Source organism: Antechinus flavipes, chromosome 4 (assembly GCF_016432865.1).
Source record: "Antechinus flavipes isolate AdamAnt ecotype Samford, QLD, Australia chromosome 4, AdamAnt_v2, whole genome shotgun sequence".
In the NCBI taxonomy this organism is placed as follows: domain Eukaryota; kingdom Metazoa; phylum Chordata; class Mammalia; order Dasyuromorphia; family Dasyuridae; genus Antechinus; species Antechinus flavipes.
Genome location: NC_067401.1, coordinates 481,486,526 through 481,505,055, shown reverse-complemented (window position 1 = coordinate 481,505,055; position 18,530 = coordinate 481,486,526). Strand labels below are relative to the sequence as shown.

General features: G+C 56.4%; 1 protein-coding gene across 7 annotated transcripts in view; it reads left to right on the top strand.

Moving 5' to 3' along the window:
* The window catches only part of CFAP57 (cilia and flagella associated protein 57), a 46,922-nt gene extending 28,392 nt beyond the window's left edge, over positions 1-18,530 (top strand). The window contains exons 11-23 of one of the 7 annotated variants that reach the window (XM_051999977.1): positions 804-977; positions 1,734-1,895; positions 2,948-3,103; positions 6,271-6,364; positions 10,124-10,314; positions 11,024-11,197; positions 12,058-12,216; positions 12,557-12,700; positions 16,247-16,363; positions 16,849-16,983; positions 17,064-17,192; positions 17,617-17,749; positions 18,163-18,530. In XM_051999977.1, coding sequence (XP_051855937.1) covers positions 804-977; positions 1,734-1,895; positions 2,948-3,103; positions 6,271-6,364; positions 10,124-10,314; positions 11,024-11,197; positions 12,058-12,216; positions 12,557-12,700; positions 16,247-16,363; positions 16,849-16,983; positions 17,064-17,192; positions 17,617-17,749; positions 18,163-18,365 — 1,971 coding nt within the window. In that variant the 3' untranslated portion in view covers positions 18,366-18,530. The other 6 variants (XM_051999976.1, XM_051999980.1, XM_051999979.1 and 3 more) reach the window with 6 other exon arrangements.

Genomic DNA, 18,530 nt, shown 5'->3' with positions numbered 1-18,530 from the left:
GGAACACGGTGGGAGCAGAAGGCCGCCCCCTTCCCTTCTAAGCGAGAGCACGGCCACCGGAGCAAACACTGCAGAGCGCGGGGCTGCCGAGAGAAAGGAACGAGCCTGGAGCTGGGCCGGAAGGCGGGGCTGCAGCTGAGAGCAGGAGAGGGTCCGGGCAGAAGCAGCCAGAGGGCCCGGGGCTCATGGGAAGGCTTGAGGGCGGGCAGGCTTCCAGGGGCATTTGCAGAGTCCGGGGGAAGTCAGACTGCCGGCGGCGGCTCTCAGGAGTCCTGGGGAGGCAGGAGGCTCGGGGGGAGCTGACGAGGGCCATGCTGGGGGACATCCTGCCCGCTTGTGGCACAGGGCTGGGGCTCAAAAGAGAGATGGATGGATTTGAACTTCATCTGCTTAGATAAGGGGAAGATTGAATCCAGGGAAGCTGATGAGGTCACCAAGTGAGAGACAGAGAATAGAAAAGAGGGCTCAGGATGGGCTGACCCCCCTCCCAGTTAGTCCCTCTGAGGAGATTGAGGAGCCATCTGCGGGGGGGGGGGGGGCACAGGAGAGTTGCTGTGTTCTCCCTTTGCACCTCCTTCCTCTGCTGCGGACAGAGGCACTGCAAGCGTTTATCACACACCTGCAGCATACAGAGGGCTGGCGTCGGGAGGAGGGAGCCGAGTCAGCCAGCTGGCAGGTGCCCTCCAGACTTGGCTGTCCCACGCTGACCACTCCTCGCTGACTCCATCAGCAAGGGTGGCGGGGGTCCGGCTCTGCCCAAGAGGCTCGGGCTCAGCCCCTGATCAGAGCTCTCCGTGTCCCAGGTGCTCAGGGAGGTGTCTGCCTTTGACGTTGTCTACACGTCGCTGGTCATCTCCCACTCCGGGCGCATGGTGTTTGTGGGCACCTCGACGGGCACCGTCCGATCCATGAAGTACCCCCTGCCCGTGAACAAGGAGTTCAACGAGTACCAGGCACATGCTGGGCCTGTCACCAAGGTGAGAAGGGCCCTCGGCCTCCCCTTTCCTCCACTCTCCTGGGCATCTCCTGCCCCCTCCCTCCTTGGCCAACTTCCCATGAAAAAAGCTCCAGGGAGTTGGGATTTAGACAGTTGTTCCAGAGTTTTTTAATGACAAATGTTGAGAGGTTTCAAGGCTCCCCAAAGGGCTGGCACCTGCTCCCTGGCGACAGAGACTCCCTCCTGGGGCAGCCCTGCCTCTGCCAGTGGGCTTGGAGAGGCCTGGGTGGGAAGGCAGGGCAGAGTCAGCACTCCCAGGGGCACAGCCGGGGGACGGGCACAGTCGGGGATGGGCACAGCCGGGGGACGGGCACAGCCAGGGGAAGGGGCACAGCCAGGGGACAGGCACAGCGGGGGAAGGGGCACAGCCGGGGGACGGACACAGCCGGGGGAAGGGGCACAGCCGGGGGACAGGCACAGTCGGGGATGGGCACAGCCAGGGGATGGGGCACAGCCGGGGGATGGGGCACAGCCAGGGGATGGACACAGCCTTTCATGGCACTGGGCCAATGGCCTGGGCAGCTGTGGGCCGGGAGTCATCCCCCTCCGGATGCTGGTCCTTAGAGCTTCTCGGCCTAAGTGAAGCCTACAGCCAGTCGGGAGGGCCCCATGAGCGCCTTTGTGCAGAAGCCGACAGAGGCACGGAGAGCCCCGTCTGCCCTGTCCGTGACTGGGCTCTGGACAGCCCCCACTGTAGCCCTCACGGCCCCTTCGTTCCCACTCCTTCCCTCCGTAGATGACCATTACGTTCGACGACCAGTTTCTGCTGACGAGCTCTGACGATGGCTGCCTCATCACCTGGAAGGTCTTCGACAAGGACGGCCGGGGCGTCAAGAGGGAGCGGGAAGTGGGCTTTGCTGAGGAGGTGCTGGTCACCAAGACAGACATGGAAGAGAAGGTGAGGGCTGGCCCTGAGCCTGTCCGTGGTGCCCCATCCCCGGGAGCTGGGCCCCCGCCGCAGCCTCCACGTTGGGGGGCACAGAGCCAACGCAGCCGCTCTGTGGGCACCGGGCTCAGGCGGGCATCCTGGAGCCAGAGAGGCTGGCTTGGGAGAGCCAGCGGCCCAGGGGGAGTGGAACATTTACCCCAAGCCCACAAATCCGGGCAAGTTCACTGGTTGGTGGTTTGTTTAGATTTATGAACATGACGTTATATATGTGAGTGTGTGTGAGTGTGTATGTGAGTGTGAGTGTGAGAGAGTGTGTGAGTGGGTATGTGTGTGAGTGTGAGAGTATGTGTGTGAGTATATGTGTGTGTAAGTGTGTATGTGTGTGTGAGTGTGAGATAGAGATATGTGTGTATGTATGTGTGTGAGTGAGTGTGAGAGTATGTGTGTGAGTATATGTGTGTGTAAGTGTGTATGTGTGTGTGAGTGTGAGATAGAGATATGTGTGTATGTATGTGTGTGAGTGAGTGTGAGAGTATGTGTGAGTGGGTGGGTGTGAGAGAGTGTGTGAATGTGTATGTGAGTGTGTGTGTGTGTGTGTGTGTGTGAGAGAGAGAGTGTGTGTGAGTGGGTGTGTGAGTGTGAGTGGGTGGGTGTGAGAGTGTGTGAGTGTATGTGTGTGTAAGTGTGTATGTGTGTGTGAGTGGGTGTGTGAGTGTGAGATAGAGATATGTGTGTGAGTATGTATGTGTGTGTGTGAGTGTGAGAGTATGTGTGAGTGGGTGTGTGAGTGTCAGAGAGTGTGTGAGTGGGTATGTGAGTGTGTATGTGTGAGTGTGTGTGTGTGGAGTGTCTTTGGAAGAGCCTGAGCGCCTCTTCTGAAAGTTCCAAGATCCTCAGGGGCCAGAGAGAAGTGAAAATGGAGGAGGCTGAACGTGGCCTGTGAAGGTCAGGGACATTAAAATAAAGCGAATGGGCGCTCTGAGGCAGACAAGAGGGGAGGGGGGGGCTGCCCCCACAGACAGGCCTCAGGCCCGGCCCAAGCCTGCGCTCCTCCCCCACAGGCCCAGATCATGCTGGAGCTGAAGACTCGCGTGGAAGAGCTCAAGATGGAGAACGAGTACCAGCTCCGGCTGAAGGACATGAATTACACAGAGAAGATCAAGGAGCTGACGGACAAGTTCATCCAGGAGATGGAGTCCCTGAAGACAAAGAACCAGGTCTGTCTGCGCTTGGGGCAGTCATGGCGGCCATCCAGCCTCCCTGGGCAGGGAAAGCCTCTGTCCTCGAGCCGGGTGGGGACGGAGGAGGGGCTGGAACATGAGGGCATCGAGAGCCGCCCTGTACGCTGACTCTGCAGCAGGCTGGGTGCTGATTAATCACTTACTCTGTGCCAGGCGGGGGGCCGGAGGGCGGGGGCCGGGCTCTCGGGAGCAGCACCTTGCCGCCTGCGCCCCCACACTGCGGAGCCCTTTCCAGCAACCGCAGGGTCCTCACAAGCAGCCTGGGGGGGGGACCAGCCCCCTAACACAAGCCGCGGAGCAGACACGGGCCATGGAGAGCAGAGTGAAGATGCTGCCGGTCGGGCTCTGGATCCTGGCCACAGGCCATCGAGTGGCGGATTATGAGGGGCCTGGGAGGGCCGGCTCCCGGCAAAAGTTCCATGATCCTGCAGAGAAGGGCTGCGAACTAGCCTCCCTGATGACCAGAGAGGAACAGAAAAGGAGGCTTTCAAATACAAGACTCAAGAAGCAGGGAAGAAAAATCAGGCCAAAGGCTGACAGTGAGACTTAAGGAAAGGTGCTCCCTGTAACCTGTGAGAAGGTTCTCACTATGGGGGCAGCGAGGGGTAGACACAGAGGGCACAGGTGTGAGTCAGATGTGGTGGAATGAGATCTAAAAAAATAAAATTAAGGGGGGAAAACCAAGAATGCTCTGAGAGGAGTGGGAGGGAAAGTTCAGATGGATAAATTGTCTATGTAAAAGAAACGTAAAAGCTTTTATGTGGAGGGGAAGATGAGGGAGTTGGGAGAACCTTTTTCTCATCAGAATTGGCTCAAAAAAAGGAATAAACCCAACCAGTTAAGCATAGAAATCTATCTTTTTGTTGGAGTTCAGTCATTTTCAGTCACGCCCAACTCTTTGTGACCCTCTCTGGGGTTTTCTTAGCAAAAATCCTGGAGTGGTTTGCTGTAATGTCCGGGCTGGCTTTCTGGAGGTCCTCCAACTGGGCCTTGGTCTCAGCAGGACAGACACCATGAGAAGGGATAAGAATAGAGTGCAAAGTCTCTCTTGTCTCTTACACAGTCTGAGCCAGTCTCCTTCAGCAGTCTCCCAGTCTGCCCGTCTCCACCAGTCTCCCCCTTAGGCAGGAGAGCCGCCATGAGGATGGTCAAAGATAGACTGTCTCTCTTCCAGTCCTTCTCAGCTCTTCTGTACCTTATTGTAATTACATCATTACAGCACACTGAGCATGTGTGAACTAGAGAACCATCATCTCATCAATTCCCGACTTAACACCTTGTTTCACGTATGCTCCTCCAGAGCTCCAGCCCTCTACAGTTTGCCATTTCCAATTCCAGGTCATTTTACAGATAAGGAAATTGAGGCAGATGTGATTAAGTGACTTGGCCGGCATCATAGTCAGGGTCTGAGTCTATATGTGAACTCAGAAAGAGGGGTCTTCCTGACTCCAGGCACAGCGCTCTACCCACGCTCTGCCCAAAATCTATCTTACCCTTCAGGAAAGTAGAAGGAAAAGAGGATTGGGCAGCAAGGAGATTAAGGAAGGTGGTAGTCAGAAGCAAAATACATTTAAAAATGGACGTAGTGAAAGGAAAGGGAAATGGGGTGGCGGGGAAAGTGGGAGGGAAAGAGAGAAAAAGAAAGAGGGAGGGAAAGAAAAAGAAGAAAAGAGGGAGAGGAGGAGAAAAAGGGAGAGAGGTGAAAGAGAAGGAAAGAAGGAGAGAGACAAGAGGGGGAAAGAGAGGAAAGGAGGAGAGAGAGAGGAAAAGAGAGAAAGCAGGATAAACCGGGGGAAATAGGACAAAAGGAAATTGAGAACATTTTCTCAATTGAGAACAATTATAGCAAGTTTCTCTGATAAAGGCTTCATTTCTCAAATGTTTAGGAAACTGAGTCAAATTTATAAGAATACGAGACATTCTCTAGTTGATAAATGGTAAAAGGATATGAACAAGCAGTTTTTGAACAAAGTAATCAAAGCTCTTTATACTCATATAAAAAAGTGCTCTGAATCACTTGATTAGAGAAATACAAATTAAAACAATACCAAGATACCAAATGAAAAGGAAAAAGACAAATGTTGGAGGGGATGTGGGAAAATTGACCCTAATGCATTGTTGCTGGAGTTGTGCACTAATGCAACCATTCTGTAAAATAATTTGGATCTATGCCCAAAGGGTTATAAAACTCTGCATATCTTTTGACCCAATTGCTACTAGGGCTGTATCCCAAAGTGATTAAAAGAAAAAGAAAAAAGAAAAAGGGGGCCCGTTATGTACAGAAATAGTTATAGAAGCAAAGAATTGGAAATGGAGGGGATGTTCATCAGTGGGAGAAGGGGTAGCTGAACAAGTTTGCTACATTGCGACGGAGTACTATTCTGTTATAATAAATGATGATCAGGATGCTCTTGGAAAAACCCATAAAGACTTGTATGAGCTGATGTAGAGTGAAGTGAGCAGAACCAGAAGATCATTGTAGATGGGTGTGAGATAATGCCGGTACCTTGGGTGTGATAAACAGCTGGGAATGACTTGGTTATTCTCAGCTTTACAGTGATCCAAGGCAGTTCCGAAGGACTCGCCTCCAGTGAAAGAACTGATGGAGTCAGAATGCAGATCCAAGCAGACGCTTTGTACTTTCTTAATTTTCTTGTTAGGTTTTGGGGGTTTGGGGCTTTGGTTTGGTTTGTAGTTTTTTGATCTGTGTTTTCTTTTACAACATGACTAATACGGAAATATATTTTGCATGACTTCACACGTATAATCTATATCAAATTGCTTGCCCTCCCAAAGTTTTGGGGGGAGCAGAAGGGAGGAAGAGAGCAGATGGGACTCAAATTTTAAAAGCAAGTGTTTAAAATTTTGTCACATGCAATTGAGAAAAGAAAAAAAGAATAAAACAACAATAATAATAATGGTACCCACATCTCAGGCTTGCTGGACCAGTGTGCTCTAGAAAAGTGAGCCTTGTTACTGCCCAGAGCCGGCAGAGCCTTCTCTCCATGATTGTCCCCAGGGAAGGCTGGGTGGTCTTCAAGAGAAATTGACCTCCAAATTGACCAGCCCTTGGGGACTGGGGGAAGTTCCAGAGAAATAGGTAAAAACAGGAAGGAGATCCCCAAACTTTGCTTGGGTTTCAGGTTCTGAGAACGGAGAAGGAGAAGCAAGAGGCCTCCCACAATACCTATGTAGAGGATCTCTTGGAGAAGCAGAGCCGGGAACTACAGGACATTGGTGAGGGGGTGGCACCTTGGGGTCACGAGGAGGGCCTCCCCCTGCGCTGGGACAGAGGGTTTACCCGGGCTCTGTGGGGAGGGTCCCCAGCAGCCTCGACTCCCCCTCCCTCCCACCACCCCCTCCCCATAGCCCAGGCTCACAGAGTCACCCTGGTGGCGTGACCTTTGCTCCTAGCAGCCTCCTCTCAGACTCTGGCCCCTCGCTTAGCTGTCGGTTTGGGTCTGGGTCTCACTGCCTCCCCATCTCCCCGCCACTCTCTCTCTCTGTCTCCCTGTCTCTCTCTGTGTGTCTCTCTGTTTCACACACACACACACACACACACACACACACACTCACACATACTCTCTCTCACACACTCACACTCACACACACTCACACACACACACACATACTCTCTCTCACACTCACACACACACACACTCACACACACACACACTCACACACACACTCTCACACACACACACACTCACACACACACATCCCTCATCAGTTGCCTCCAGGGGCTAACAGTTTAGAAGTAGAAGTGAACAGAGAGGGCAGACACTAAAACTTGCCCCGAGAGGATGGGAGTCCCCTTTCCTCACCTGCCTCTGGGGGGGGGAGGGAGGGGAGGGAGAGCCTGTGGGTCTCTTGGGGCTGCCCCTTGCACAGAGGTGCCCATCAGGCTCTCCCCCCAGCTTGTGCCAGCTCAGCCCCTGGCAGCCTTCCCCGGGGATGCCTCTCGTGCCCTTCACTTCAGCTCAGAAGGGCTTCCTGCTTCCCTCCACAAACTCCCTGAAGTTCAGGTCGGGGGCAGGATTAGACCTGACAGCCTGGCTCCTGCACAGGGGGCCACAGCCAGGGCCTCGTGCTTCATTTCTTAGAAACTTTGGACTCAGAAAGGCGTGGGCTCAGCGGGTATACAGCCGATTCTGGTGTGGGAAGTGTGGCTGGGGGAGCAGGCAGCTGCCTCCTTTAGGAGGTAGGGGGGACTCTCAAACGAGGCAGTTCCCCGAGGAACCTTGTATGAGACGTGGCTGACAGAGCTCCTGAGCCTGCTTGTGGCTGTTGCCCTGGGAGACCCCGGGGTGGGAGGGAGTCCCTTCAGCTCTGGTCAGGTCAGCTGAGGGCCCCGCCAGCCCGCGTCCTGCCCGTCCCACCGGCTTAGGTATCTGTTGTCTCCTTGAGGACAGACCCTCTCCATGTTTCCTCGGGCCTTAGCCCAGCGTGTACGCATACAGCAGGTGCTTCATAAATGCTTGTTGACTAACTCCATCTCAGTCCCCTTGTTTCTTTGAAATATCCAGAGGCCTTGATCAGTTCAGCAAGCATTAAACACTATGTGTCGAGGGCTGTGCTAATGCTGGGGATGGAAAGCTAAATATGAAGCGATTTCCATTTTGTCCCATCGAGAGACCTGTGAGGTCTACCTTGCCTCCCTGCATTGGGGTCCCCGGGTCCCCACTTTGGGATCTGAGGTTGTGACTTCTGACCGCGGCCTTTGTAGGTTCTAGCTCCTGTGACCTTTGAGGTGCCTCAGCTCCTCTTCCTCTTGTTCCACTGGTGCAGGAAGACCCAGTGTGGTGCCGTATTCAGTGTTGCTCCTCCTCCATCCTTCCTATGCAAGCTTTTTGGATTCCATTTGCAAGACAGCATAGAGATGTCCCTGCTGTCCTCGTTGGGGGCACTCCATGGCTCGGCAGTGTCCGGCGTGTTTGTACCTGGTGCTGGAGTAAGGGCCGTTGTCAGCTCTTGCCTTGCCTGGGACGGGCAGCTATGAAGGGAACCGTGCCATGGAGTCACCCATCCCTTGCACATCAGCTCTGGTGACACGTCCTAGGTTCCTCTCAGCAGGGACAGCACAATGGTAGGAGTCATTGGCTTTGACAGGAGACTCGGAACTGCCACATCCCCGTTCACTGGCCAGGTGGTCCTTACTGTGAACTCAGTCAGCTCTGCTCCCTTGCATGAGATGCGTGGACAAGTCCAAGCCGGGAGGTCTCCCGGGAGGCCGTCTGTCCTCATGGGGCTGCCAGCCTTGTCTCACCCTGTTCTCTTGCCCCTTTGCTCATGCATGGCACCTGAGGTGCTGACCCAGATCCAGCTGCATCTAGGGAACAAAGATTCATTTTTATTTTATTTGCTTTTCTTTTTTAATAATAACTTTTAATTTTCAAAATAAATGCAAAGATAGTTTTCAACATTTACCCCTGAAAAGCCTTGTGTTCCAAATTTTTCTCCCTTCCTTCGCCCGCTCCTAGACAGCAAGTACCAATATATGTTAAACATTTAATCATCCATCTGTATCTCCACATTTATCTTGCTTTATTAAATCAAGTCAAAAAGGAAAAAAATGAGAAAGAAAAAAAAAGCAAGCAAACAAGAGAAAAGATGAAAATACTACTTGTGATCCCCACTCAGTCTCTACATTCCTCTTTCTGACTCGCTCCATCACAAGTCTATTGGAATTGGCCACATTGATGAAAAGAGCCGAGTCCATCAGAATCAATCATCATATCATCTTGTTGCCGTGTACAATGTTCTCGTGGTTCTGCTCACTTCACTCGGCATCAGTTCCTGTCAGTCTCTCCAGGCCTCTCTGAAATCCTCCTGCTGGTCATTTCTTATAGAATAATAATATTCCATTACATTCATAACTTATTCAGCCATTCTCCCACTGATGGGCATCCACTCAGTTTCCACTTCTTTGCCACTGCAAAAAGGGCTGCTACAAACATTTTTGCCCATGTGGGTCCCTTTCCCTTCTTTATGATCTCTTTGGGATACAGACCAAGTAGAAACACTGCTGGATTAAAGGATGTGCACAGTTTGATAACTCTTTGGGCATCGTTCCAAATCGCCTCCAGAATGGCTGGAGCAGTTCACAACTCCACCAGTAATATTTTCGTGCCCAGATTTCCCACATCCCCTCCAACGTTTATCTTTTCCCGTTAACCAATCTGAAAAGCGTGAAGGTGGTACCTCAGAGTCGTCTTAATTTGCATTGCTCTAATAGTGATTTAGAACATTTTTTCATATTACTAGAAATGGCTTTAATTTCTTTGTCTGAAAATTGTCAGTTCATATCCTTTGCCCATTTATTAATTAGAGAATGGCTGGTATTCTTATAAATTTGCATCCCATTCTCTATACATTTTAGAAATAAGGCCTTGATTAGAAAGATCCAGTTTTCTGCTTCTCTATTAATCTTGGCTGCATTGGTTTTGTTTGTGAAAAAGGTTTTTAATATAATTTACTCTAATCAAAATTATCCATTTTTCCTTTCATAATGTTCTCTAGTTCTTTGGCCATAAATTCCTTCCTTCTCCACAGATCCGAGGCAGACTATCCCAGATTCATTTTTTCAAAATCTTCTTGTGGAGCCTTCTTCCTCTTCCTCTCCCCTGAGGGTCCACTTGATGACCCTCTTCCAGACACGCCCCAACCCTGGAATTCTAAGTTCCCACTTATTTCCAACCTCTCTCTCCTCCCTAATCTCCAGCTAAAGGCAGTTGGCGGGTCCTGGGCTCCTCGCCACCCTTTCTCCTTGGACGTTCTGCTGTCCCTTAGACACCTGTGGATGTGCCTTCTCCCTGGGGAGGGCACGGCACCCCTCGGTTCAGCCTGGAGCCGGTGCTTTGCATCAGTGCATGTGGCGGCCAGCGGTGGCCCCCCTCCCTCGCTCTCGGGCTCCCCTTGGGGAGGAGGCGGGCTGGGGGGCAGCGAGCCCAGGCCTGCAGAAGCTCACTTCTCAGAGGCTCCCATCCTCCTTCCTAGAGTGTTGTAACAATCAGAAGCTGCTGCTGGAGTACGAGAAGTACCAGGAGCTGCAGCTCAAGTCCCAGCGGATGCAGGAGGAGTACGAGAAACAGCTCCGCGACAACGAGGAGACCAAGAGCCAGGCCCTGGAGGAGCTCACCGAGTACTACGAGGCCAAGCTCCACGAGAAAGCCAGCCTGCTGGAAGAGGTGCCCGCCCAGCCTGTCCACCCCGGGGCCAGCGGGGGCGGGGACTCTAGGGACCCCACGTGGGGCCAGCGGGGGCGGGGACTCTAGGGACCCCACGCGGGGCCAGCGGGGGCGGGGACTCTAGGGACCCCACGCGGGGCCAGCGGGGGCGGGGACTCTAGGGACCCCACGCGGGGCCAGCGGGGGCGGGGACTCTAGGGACCCCACGCGGGGCCAGCGGGGGCGGGAACTCTAGGGACCCCACGTGGGGCCAGCGGGGGCGGGGACTGTAGGGACCCCACAAGGGGCCAGCGGGGGCGGGGACTCTAGGGATCCCACGCGGGGCCAGCGGGGGCGGGGACTCTAGGGACCCCACGCGGGGCCAGCGGGGGCGGGAACTCTAGGGACCCCACGCGGGACGAGCCGAGGCAGGGGGTGGGGAATCCTGGTGGCCCCCTTCCCCTTCAGATCAGCCCAGTAGGCTTTGTGTCAGGTCTCTATGAACCTGAAGAACTCAGTGGGCCTTAGGGAGCAGAGGGCCTGAGCCCCCATTCCACAGCATCTCTGGTAACACGCTGGCACCGCTGAAGCTCCCCGCCTCCCCCACGGGTCCTTAGCCCGTCCCGAGGCGCACACGGAGGGAGGAGGCCCTCAGCCTGGACACGCGCACACGGAGGGAGCCGGGCCCGGGAGCTGACCCCTGCGCCCTCCCCCGCCGTCCCTGAGCCAGGCCCAAGATGACGCCCGGCAGCAAATGCGAGAGTTTGAAGAGACCAAGAAGCAGATCGAGGAAGATGAAGATCGGGAGATTCAGGACATCAAAACTAAGTACGAGAAAAGACTCCGAGAGGAAAAGGAAGCTAACTTACGCCTCAAAGGAGAAACGGGCATCATGCGCAAGAAGGTGAGGGCCCCCTGCGGGCGGAGGGGGAACGGCGAGAGGAAGGGGGAGAGGACGGCGGGAGGGCGGAGAGCTGCTCCGGGCATGAGCGGGGCGAGGACGGCCGGCCGCGGGGGGACGAGAGGGGACGAGAGCTTTGGGAGGACCACCCCCTCTGCCCCCACCCCTGGGAGGACCCCGGAAGGCTTCCCCACCCGCTCCTTCAACAAACGTGACCCGGGGGTCTGTGCGTGGAAGCACCAAGCAAAGGCAAACCTAAATTTCCCCACCGCGAGGTTCCGCCCCCGAGCGGGGCACACGCACAGGCATATACACACGCGCGCGCACAGCCCTCTCTCGTGCTCCCTGCCCAGCTCACCAAGCCTCTCTCCTCCCCCGCCCCTCTTTGGCCTGGATTTCCAGGCCCTTTGTTTTGCCCTTCCCCCTCCAGCTTGTCCCTGTCCCTCCTGAAAGCCGGGGCCCAGCGCCAAAATCCAGGGCCTCGAGGTGGTCTGGCCCTGGCTGCGCTCGGTCTAGATCCGCCCCCTGCCCGGGGCCAGCCTGACTGATGGGTCCCTCAGTGCCACTGAGGCAGGCCACAGTCCTCTGGGCCTCGGGAGTGGTCCCCGATTGCTGCTCCACAGCTTGGTAATGAGCGTGGCGGGACTGGTCCTGGAGCAGCAGGCCCCTCGTCCCCAGCCTCTGGGAGGTCAGCTCCTCCGGGGACCCTGTCTTTCCTCAAACTCCCCTCGTGCTCCTGTCAGAGTTCGCCCCAGGGAGCATGAGGCTCCGGGATCATCCCTCTGGAGGGAGGCACCAGGGAGGCCGGCTGCTGGCCGCCAAGGGGCGCGGGTCACCCACTCTGCGCGGGGGGCGGGTTCCAGTTCAGCAGCCTGCAGAAGGAGATCGAGGAGCGGAGCACGGACATCGAGGCCCTGAAGGGGGAGCAGACGAAACTCCAAGGGGTCATCAAGGCTCTGGAGAAGGATATTCAAGGCCTCAAGCGGGAGATCCAGGAGAGAGACGAGACCATTCAGGACAAGGTGACAGGCTGACCCCCAGGACATGGCCCCAGATACAGCCTGGCAAAGGGGGCTGAGTGGGAGCTGCCTCTGCCGGGAGTCATTGTGGCCATGGCGTCACTGCTGCAGGCAGGAGCAGCTCCCCCGATGTCCACACCGCCTGCCTCGCTCAGGGCGGCTCCCCCCAGCGTCCACACCGCCTGCCCCATCAGAGCGGCCCCCGCCCCCCGCCGGCCTTCTCCGCTCAGGGTGTCCCCCAGTTTCATGGGTCCAGCCAGCTTGGGGAGGGGGTTGGTCTCTCCCCTCTGCCATCTCCCCAAATCCTGAAGTGTGTCCCTGTGACCCCCTTGCCTCTTCTTAGGAGAAGAGAATCTATGACCTGAAGAAAAAGAACCAGGAGCTGGAAAAATTCAAGTTTGTGCTGGACTACAAGATTAAGGAACTGAAGAAGCAGATCGAGCCTCGGGAGAACGAGATCAAAGCCATGAAGGAGCAGATCCAGGAGGTGGGCAGCTCTTCCCCCTCGCCAGCCCCCGCCCCGCCCTCTCAGCAGCCCCGCCCCTCTCCGCTCCACTCGCTCCTCTCCTGCCCCTCCCCCGCTCCCTTCTCCACCCCCTCCCTCGGCCAGGGCCAGGTGCAGGCAGGCAGGAGCTGGGAACAGGGAGATGGGAGAGGGAAGGGGAAGGGGAAGGGGAAGGGGAAGGCGCTCTGCCCTCAGCAAAGCGGCCCCTCACACTGGGGAGAGCAGGGGCGGCACTGTGGCTGGAGGGTCCCCGGGATTTCCTTCAGGTACAGCCGGGGCCCATGGGTGACCAGACAGTCTGGGAGAAGGGGCTTTGTTCCAGATTGGAACCCTGGACATCCAGAGCCTTTGTAGGAAGGGCCTGGAGAGGTTAAGTCCGAAGCAGTGACTGGGGGTCCCGTCTGAGGGGCCACGTGGGACACGCCTCCCTCCTCTCCACACAGCCCCCAGACCCACCGGGCTGGTCAGTGCAATGAGTCTTTCAGGAAAGGTTTTCAGCCCCGGTGGTGGCCACGTGATGGTTCCAGACCCACTGCGATGCCCCAGCATTCCCACTCCTGCCCAACCATGGCCTGAGTGACCTTGGACACAGTCACTCACTCCCTGGCCCAGACTCTGGCCTCTGCCATTTAAGGAGGGCCATCTGCCATCTCCCCACAGCCCAGCAGGTCCCCACATGTTCCTGGGGGCCCTTCTCTTCTGCAGGGCGGCTGCAAGCCCCCTCTGCACTCTCTCCAGACTGAAGACAAGGTTCCAGAGGCCAGAACTTTCGCAGAATGGTCCTCTGAGCTTGCAGGCCACTCAGACCCTTACATCTTTCTCAAGACACTAGGCATCCAACCAAGCTTCCCCCATCCTGCAGTTGGGGAACTAATGTTTTATTCCCAGGACTTTGGTTCTTATTTTATAAAACTTTGGACTTGCCGCTTCCTGAGGGCCAGCCCAAGGCTTAAGCCTCTGGGGATCCTTTGGGAGCCAGCCCACCCTGTTTGGGTACAGTCCCGAGAGCCCCCGGCCCTGTCTGGATCCCAGGCACAGACACAAACGTAAGCAGCCCTGGCCGAGCCCGGACTCCCGGGTTTGCTGGAATGCTCTGGAAGCAGCATGGTGCTTTCCCTGCTGCAGGCCCCTTCTGGAGGCCAGGCGTGTAGGAGGACCCCCTGGGGAGGGGCGCTGCTGCCCAGAGTCCTGCATGTGCTGCCCGAGAGCCATCCCTGCCATCCTAGGCTTGTAGACTTCCAAGGGAGGCGAGCTCGGCCCTTCTGAGGCAGCCCCTCCTCCTGCTGCCCCGACCCTGGAGGTCTTTTTCTCTGGTCCTGGTTCTGTCCTGGGACCAAATAGAACAAGTCCTGTTTGTTGCCTGAGTGACAGTCCTTGTGGTCGCATGGATCCTACTTTGTAAGGATGGCAGAGCACCTTACAGACAGGACTGCATTTGGTCCCCCCAGCAGCCCTGGGGGCAGGGACTGTTCTCATGCTCTTCCCAGACAAGGATGAAGAAACAGAGGCCGACAAGGGAAGCGTCTGGCCTAAGATCACCTAGATAGTAAACGTCTGAAGCTAGACTTGAACTCAGGTCTTCTGCCTCCAGATGTTCCCCGCTGCCGCTTGGACTCCAGAGGAGCGGTGACCGGGACAGAGTGCAGAGGGCTGCAGCCATACCCAAACGCAAGATGCATTTTCTCCTGTCGCATTTTGTGGTCTTAGATTGGGCCAGGCCCTGCCACCAGCCTGTGCCGTTCCTCCTGATCATTTCCAGCTGATCCTGCGAGTCGTTGGCTTGGGCCCGGTTATTCCTGTGGTTTCCTGCCCCAGGACTGTGGGGAGGGGGCCACCTGGGCCTCAGTGATCCAGTGATAAAGAGCCGCCCTGGCGGCCGAGTCCTGGAGCCTCCACAGCCCACCCGCTCTCCATCCGGCTCAGTGCATCTGCCCCATCCCCACCCACAGCTTTGTGCCAGCCATGCCCCCAGCATCGTCCTCATCTGCTGGCCTGGCACTGCCATAAAATGGGAAATGAGGCCGAAGGCAGCCAGCCCTCAGTAATCAGCCCTTTCTGGGTGCTTAACCAACTGGCTCTAGAGGAAACTTCTAGAATGTTTTGAGGAATCAAAGTTAAATTCACTGGCTTAGAGCTTACACATTCTGGTATTGACTGGACTTGCAGTCAAGAAGGCCCAAGTTCAAATTCTGCCTTAGACACTTAGTAGCCGTGTGACTCAAGCAAATTGCTACCCCAGCCTCAGTTTCCTCATCTGCAAAATGGAGACAATAGGAGCACCAATCTCGAAGACTGATGAAATAGGATGTATAAAGTGCTTTGCAAATTTATGATTAGTATTTTCCTTTTTAAAAAAATCCAAACAGATTTTGTGATTCCCATTTTCACAATCCCTCCCATAGCATAGTCAATAATGGGCCAGTTCTTTTGGCATCCAGTAAGTCTTTCGCTGGTCCAGGGGTCTTAGATTGAGCCAGCGCAGCTGAGCTGGGCTCACTCAGCTTGGGAACCTGTCCTGTTATTTGGCGTGCCGAGGTCCTTGTTCTTGTCCCCTTGTCCTGGGGGGGAAGGCTCCCTCCAGCAACCCCAGAGCTCATCCTGCCTGCTTTTGAAGGCCTTGTCCAGGCCCACTCTGCCCTCCTCCACAACCACGGGCTGAAGCTCTTCCAGACCTGGGTGCGGATTGTGCCTCTCTGACTCCTGCTGCTCTGGTCTTCTGGGGCCACGAAAAGCAAATATAACCTGTCTTCTCAGAGCCCTCTGGATACTTGAAGAGACTATAGCCACAGTGTCCGACCAGATGATTCTCTTTTTCTAACCCTGGTTCTTTGAGATGATCATCCTTTGGCCAGGGAGCTCCTGGGGGATTCTTTCCTATGCCCCCCCCTCCACCTCAGGTAAAGGGAGCAGAGCCAGGAGGATTTATACTGAGAGAACACCACCAGAAAACAACTTGGGAAGACTTAGGAACCTGGTGAAGATAATCAACAAATAGCCCTATTTCTGCAGGACCTGTGATGAAGCATTTTACTTAGCTCTGGGCAGAGGGGCAAAAAGAGACAGACCTGTTTGGACATGGCTTCCCTGGAAATGTGTTTGGTTTGACTATGCAAATTTGTTATAAGGGATTTTTTTTCTGGTTTTTATGAGGGAGAGAAGAAAGTTCAGAAAAAATACACAAGCAGGACAGCTTTGGAAATTCATCAAGCATTTATTAAACACTTATTGTGTACCAGACACTGTGCTAAGCACTGAAGTTAAAAACACCGTCCCTGCCCTCACAGAGCTCACCACCTAGTAGGAAGGACAACATGCAAACAGTTGGGAGCTATGGGATGGATCTATACCATCACTTTTATTTCTCATAGCTAGAACAGTGCCGGGCACACAGTAGGGGCTTGATAAATGTTTCCTAATTTGCACTGTTTGTAACTGGATAGTTCCAGTGGTGACAAGCAATGGAGGAGCATCTGAGGGCAGTGGGTTCCACACGTGCATCTGGCTTTCTCCTTCCTTCCTCCTCTGCAGATGGAGGCAGAGCTAGAGCGATTCCACAAACAGAACACACAACTGGAACTGAACATCACGGAGCTGTGGCAGAAGCTCAAAGCTACGGACCAGGAGATGCGCCGGGAGCGGCAGAAGGTAAATCTGCTTGGCTCCCGTGGGCCGGAGCCCTGGGAGTGTCCAGGAGAACCTTCTGGAGCAGCAGAGCTGTCCTGGTGTGGGCAGGTGCAGGGAGGGGTGGGGAGCTGGGGGAGAGGGAAGGGATCATGGCCTGGGCGTCTGACAGAGTCTGGTGCTGTTTGCTTTGGAGCAGGGCAGTCCGAGCCAGCGGGGCAGGGGCTCCATCCACGGGTTCTGATGAGGAGGGGGCACCCAAGCGCTTCTCTGTCCCAGAAGATCAAACAGGCTGCTGGGCTCCCTCTCGGGGCCTGCCGGGATGCCTTGTTGGCATCAGACTGTGGCTGGGAGACGGCCTCTCAGCTGGCAACTTGGCACTCTGGGAGGTCTCCCCGTGTCAGGCTCCAAGCCAGCAGAGGCAGAGGATCCTTAGCCCTTGGTCTCTGCCCTTTGGCCCCTGCCCCTTGGCCCTGGCCCCCTGCTAAGCAGGAGCTCTGTGCATTCAGGAGCGGGACATGGAGGCCCTGGTCAAGCGGTTTAAGATCGACCTGCACAACTGTGTGGGCTTCATCCAGGAGCCTCGGCAGCTGAAGGAAAAGATCCGCGCGCTCTTCGACAAGTACGTCCAGCAGGCTGACATGGTGAGTGGGAGCCCTCCCCGCCTGCCCCGCGCCCCGCGGCGCAGCCCCGCCCACCCGGCCTGCTCCTCCCGCCCCCCCAGGTGGAGATCGTGGGCGTGGACACAGACCTGCAGCTGGAGTACATCCGGCAGAGGGAGCACCTGGAGAGGAACCTGGCCACGCTCAAGAAGAAGGTGGTCAAGGAGAACGAGCTGCACCGCTCCGACAATGTGCGCATCATGCAGGTAGCCCCGCCCTCGGACCCGGGCCGGCGCTCGGGACGCCTCCGGGGGCGGGGAGGGGCCGGCCGAAAGTCTGAGTCCCCCAGCCTGCATCCACCCCCCGCCCCCGGGCCGGACAGATGCCCGCCGGCTGCTCCGGCCTCAGCCCCTGGGCCCCCCGCGCCCCGACCCCCTGCCCCCAGGCTCACCCATCGCCTCTCCGGCCCTTCCACTTCTGCCGAGGGAAAAGCCCGCCAGATGTTCCGTCACGCTCCGCCTTGGGAATGCCTCCGGTCCCAGCTGGAGGCCCGGGGAGGCCCCGCTGCAGGGGCTGGGGGAGGGCACCCCCCACCTGGGCGCACGGCCTGGGGCCTGGGCGCGTGCGCCGCCCGACGGGGGCTCACGCCGCGCTCACTGTCCCTTTTTTCTGCAGGAAAATGTGAGTTTGATCAAGGAGATTAACGAGCTTCGAAGGGAGTTGAAGATCACGCGCGCTCAGGTGCACGACCTCGAGTCGGCTCTGAGGCTCACCAAGAAGCTTCGGCACTCGGAGGTCCCCCTGCCAGGTACCGGGCTGACTGAGCAGCGCCCCCTGCCGGCGACCCGAGCCGGCGGCGCGCGGACACGTGGCTTCCCCACGTGCACACACTGTCCGAGCTTTATTGCTGCATCTCGGCTTGTAGGCTCCCCGCACCCCGGTCTCATTCCGCTCCCGCCCGGCCCCGCTGCCCGATGAGAAATGCACAACTGGGTCTCACGTTCTAGGCCGCCTCCCGCCCCAGGCCCATTCCCGGCGCCCCCTCCGCCAGCCCCGCCCTTTGTCTGATATTCCCGGCCTGTGGCCCCTGTAACCCGATTCCTGCTCTGGGTCCCCGGGCTCATTTCTGGGTCTGAGGGCTCGGAACTGTCCCAGATCCCGTCCCCAGAACGTGGGGGGCCGTGGCTGCCAGAGCCAGATCTTCTCTTTGCCTTCTCATAGCCCCCAGTGTGGAGAAGCCCTCCACTTCTGGGATCATGAGACTGAATGAGGAAGAAGAAACCGAGCGGATCATAGAGATGCAGCGGCTGGAGATCCGGCGCCTGCGGGACCATATCCAAGAGAAGGAGCAGACTCCGGGCTTTCACCCCCCGGGGAGGCTCCCCTCCTTAGATGACAGGAGTATTGAGACCGGGAGCAACTGAGCCTCCTGCGCGGGAAGCAGATTCAAGCTCGCCCCCTGGAGGCCTGGAGGAGGAGGCCTCTGTGCTCGGTCCCTGGCTGGTCTGAAGCCCCGCTCACGCCGGGCCCTGTTTCCTGAGCCCCCTGGGAGAAGGCAAGGGGGAGAATAAAGGAAGTGCCTGCCTTCA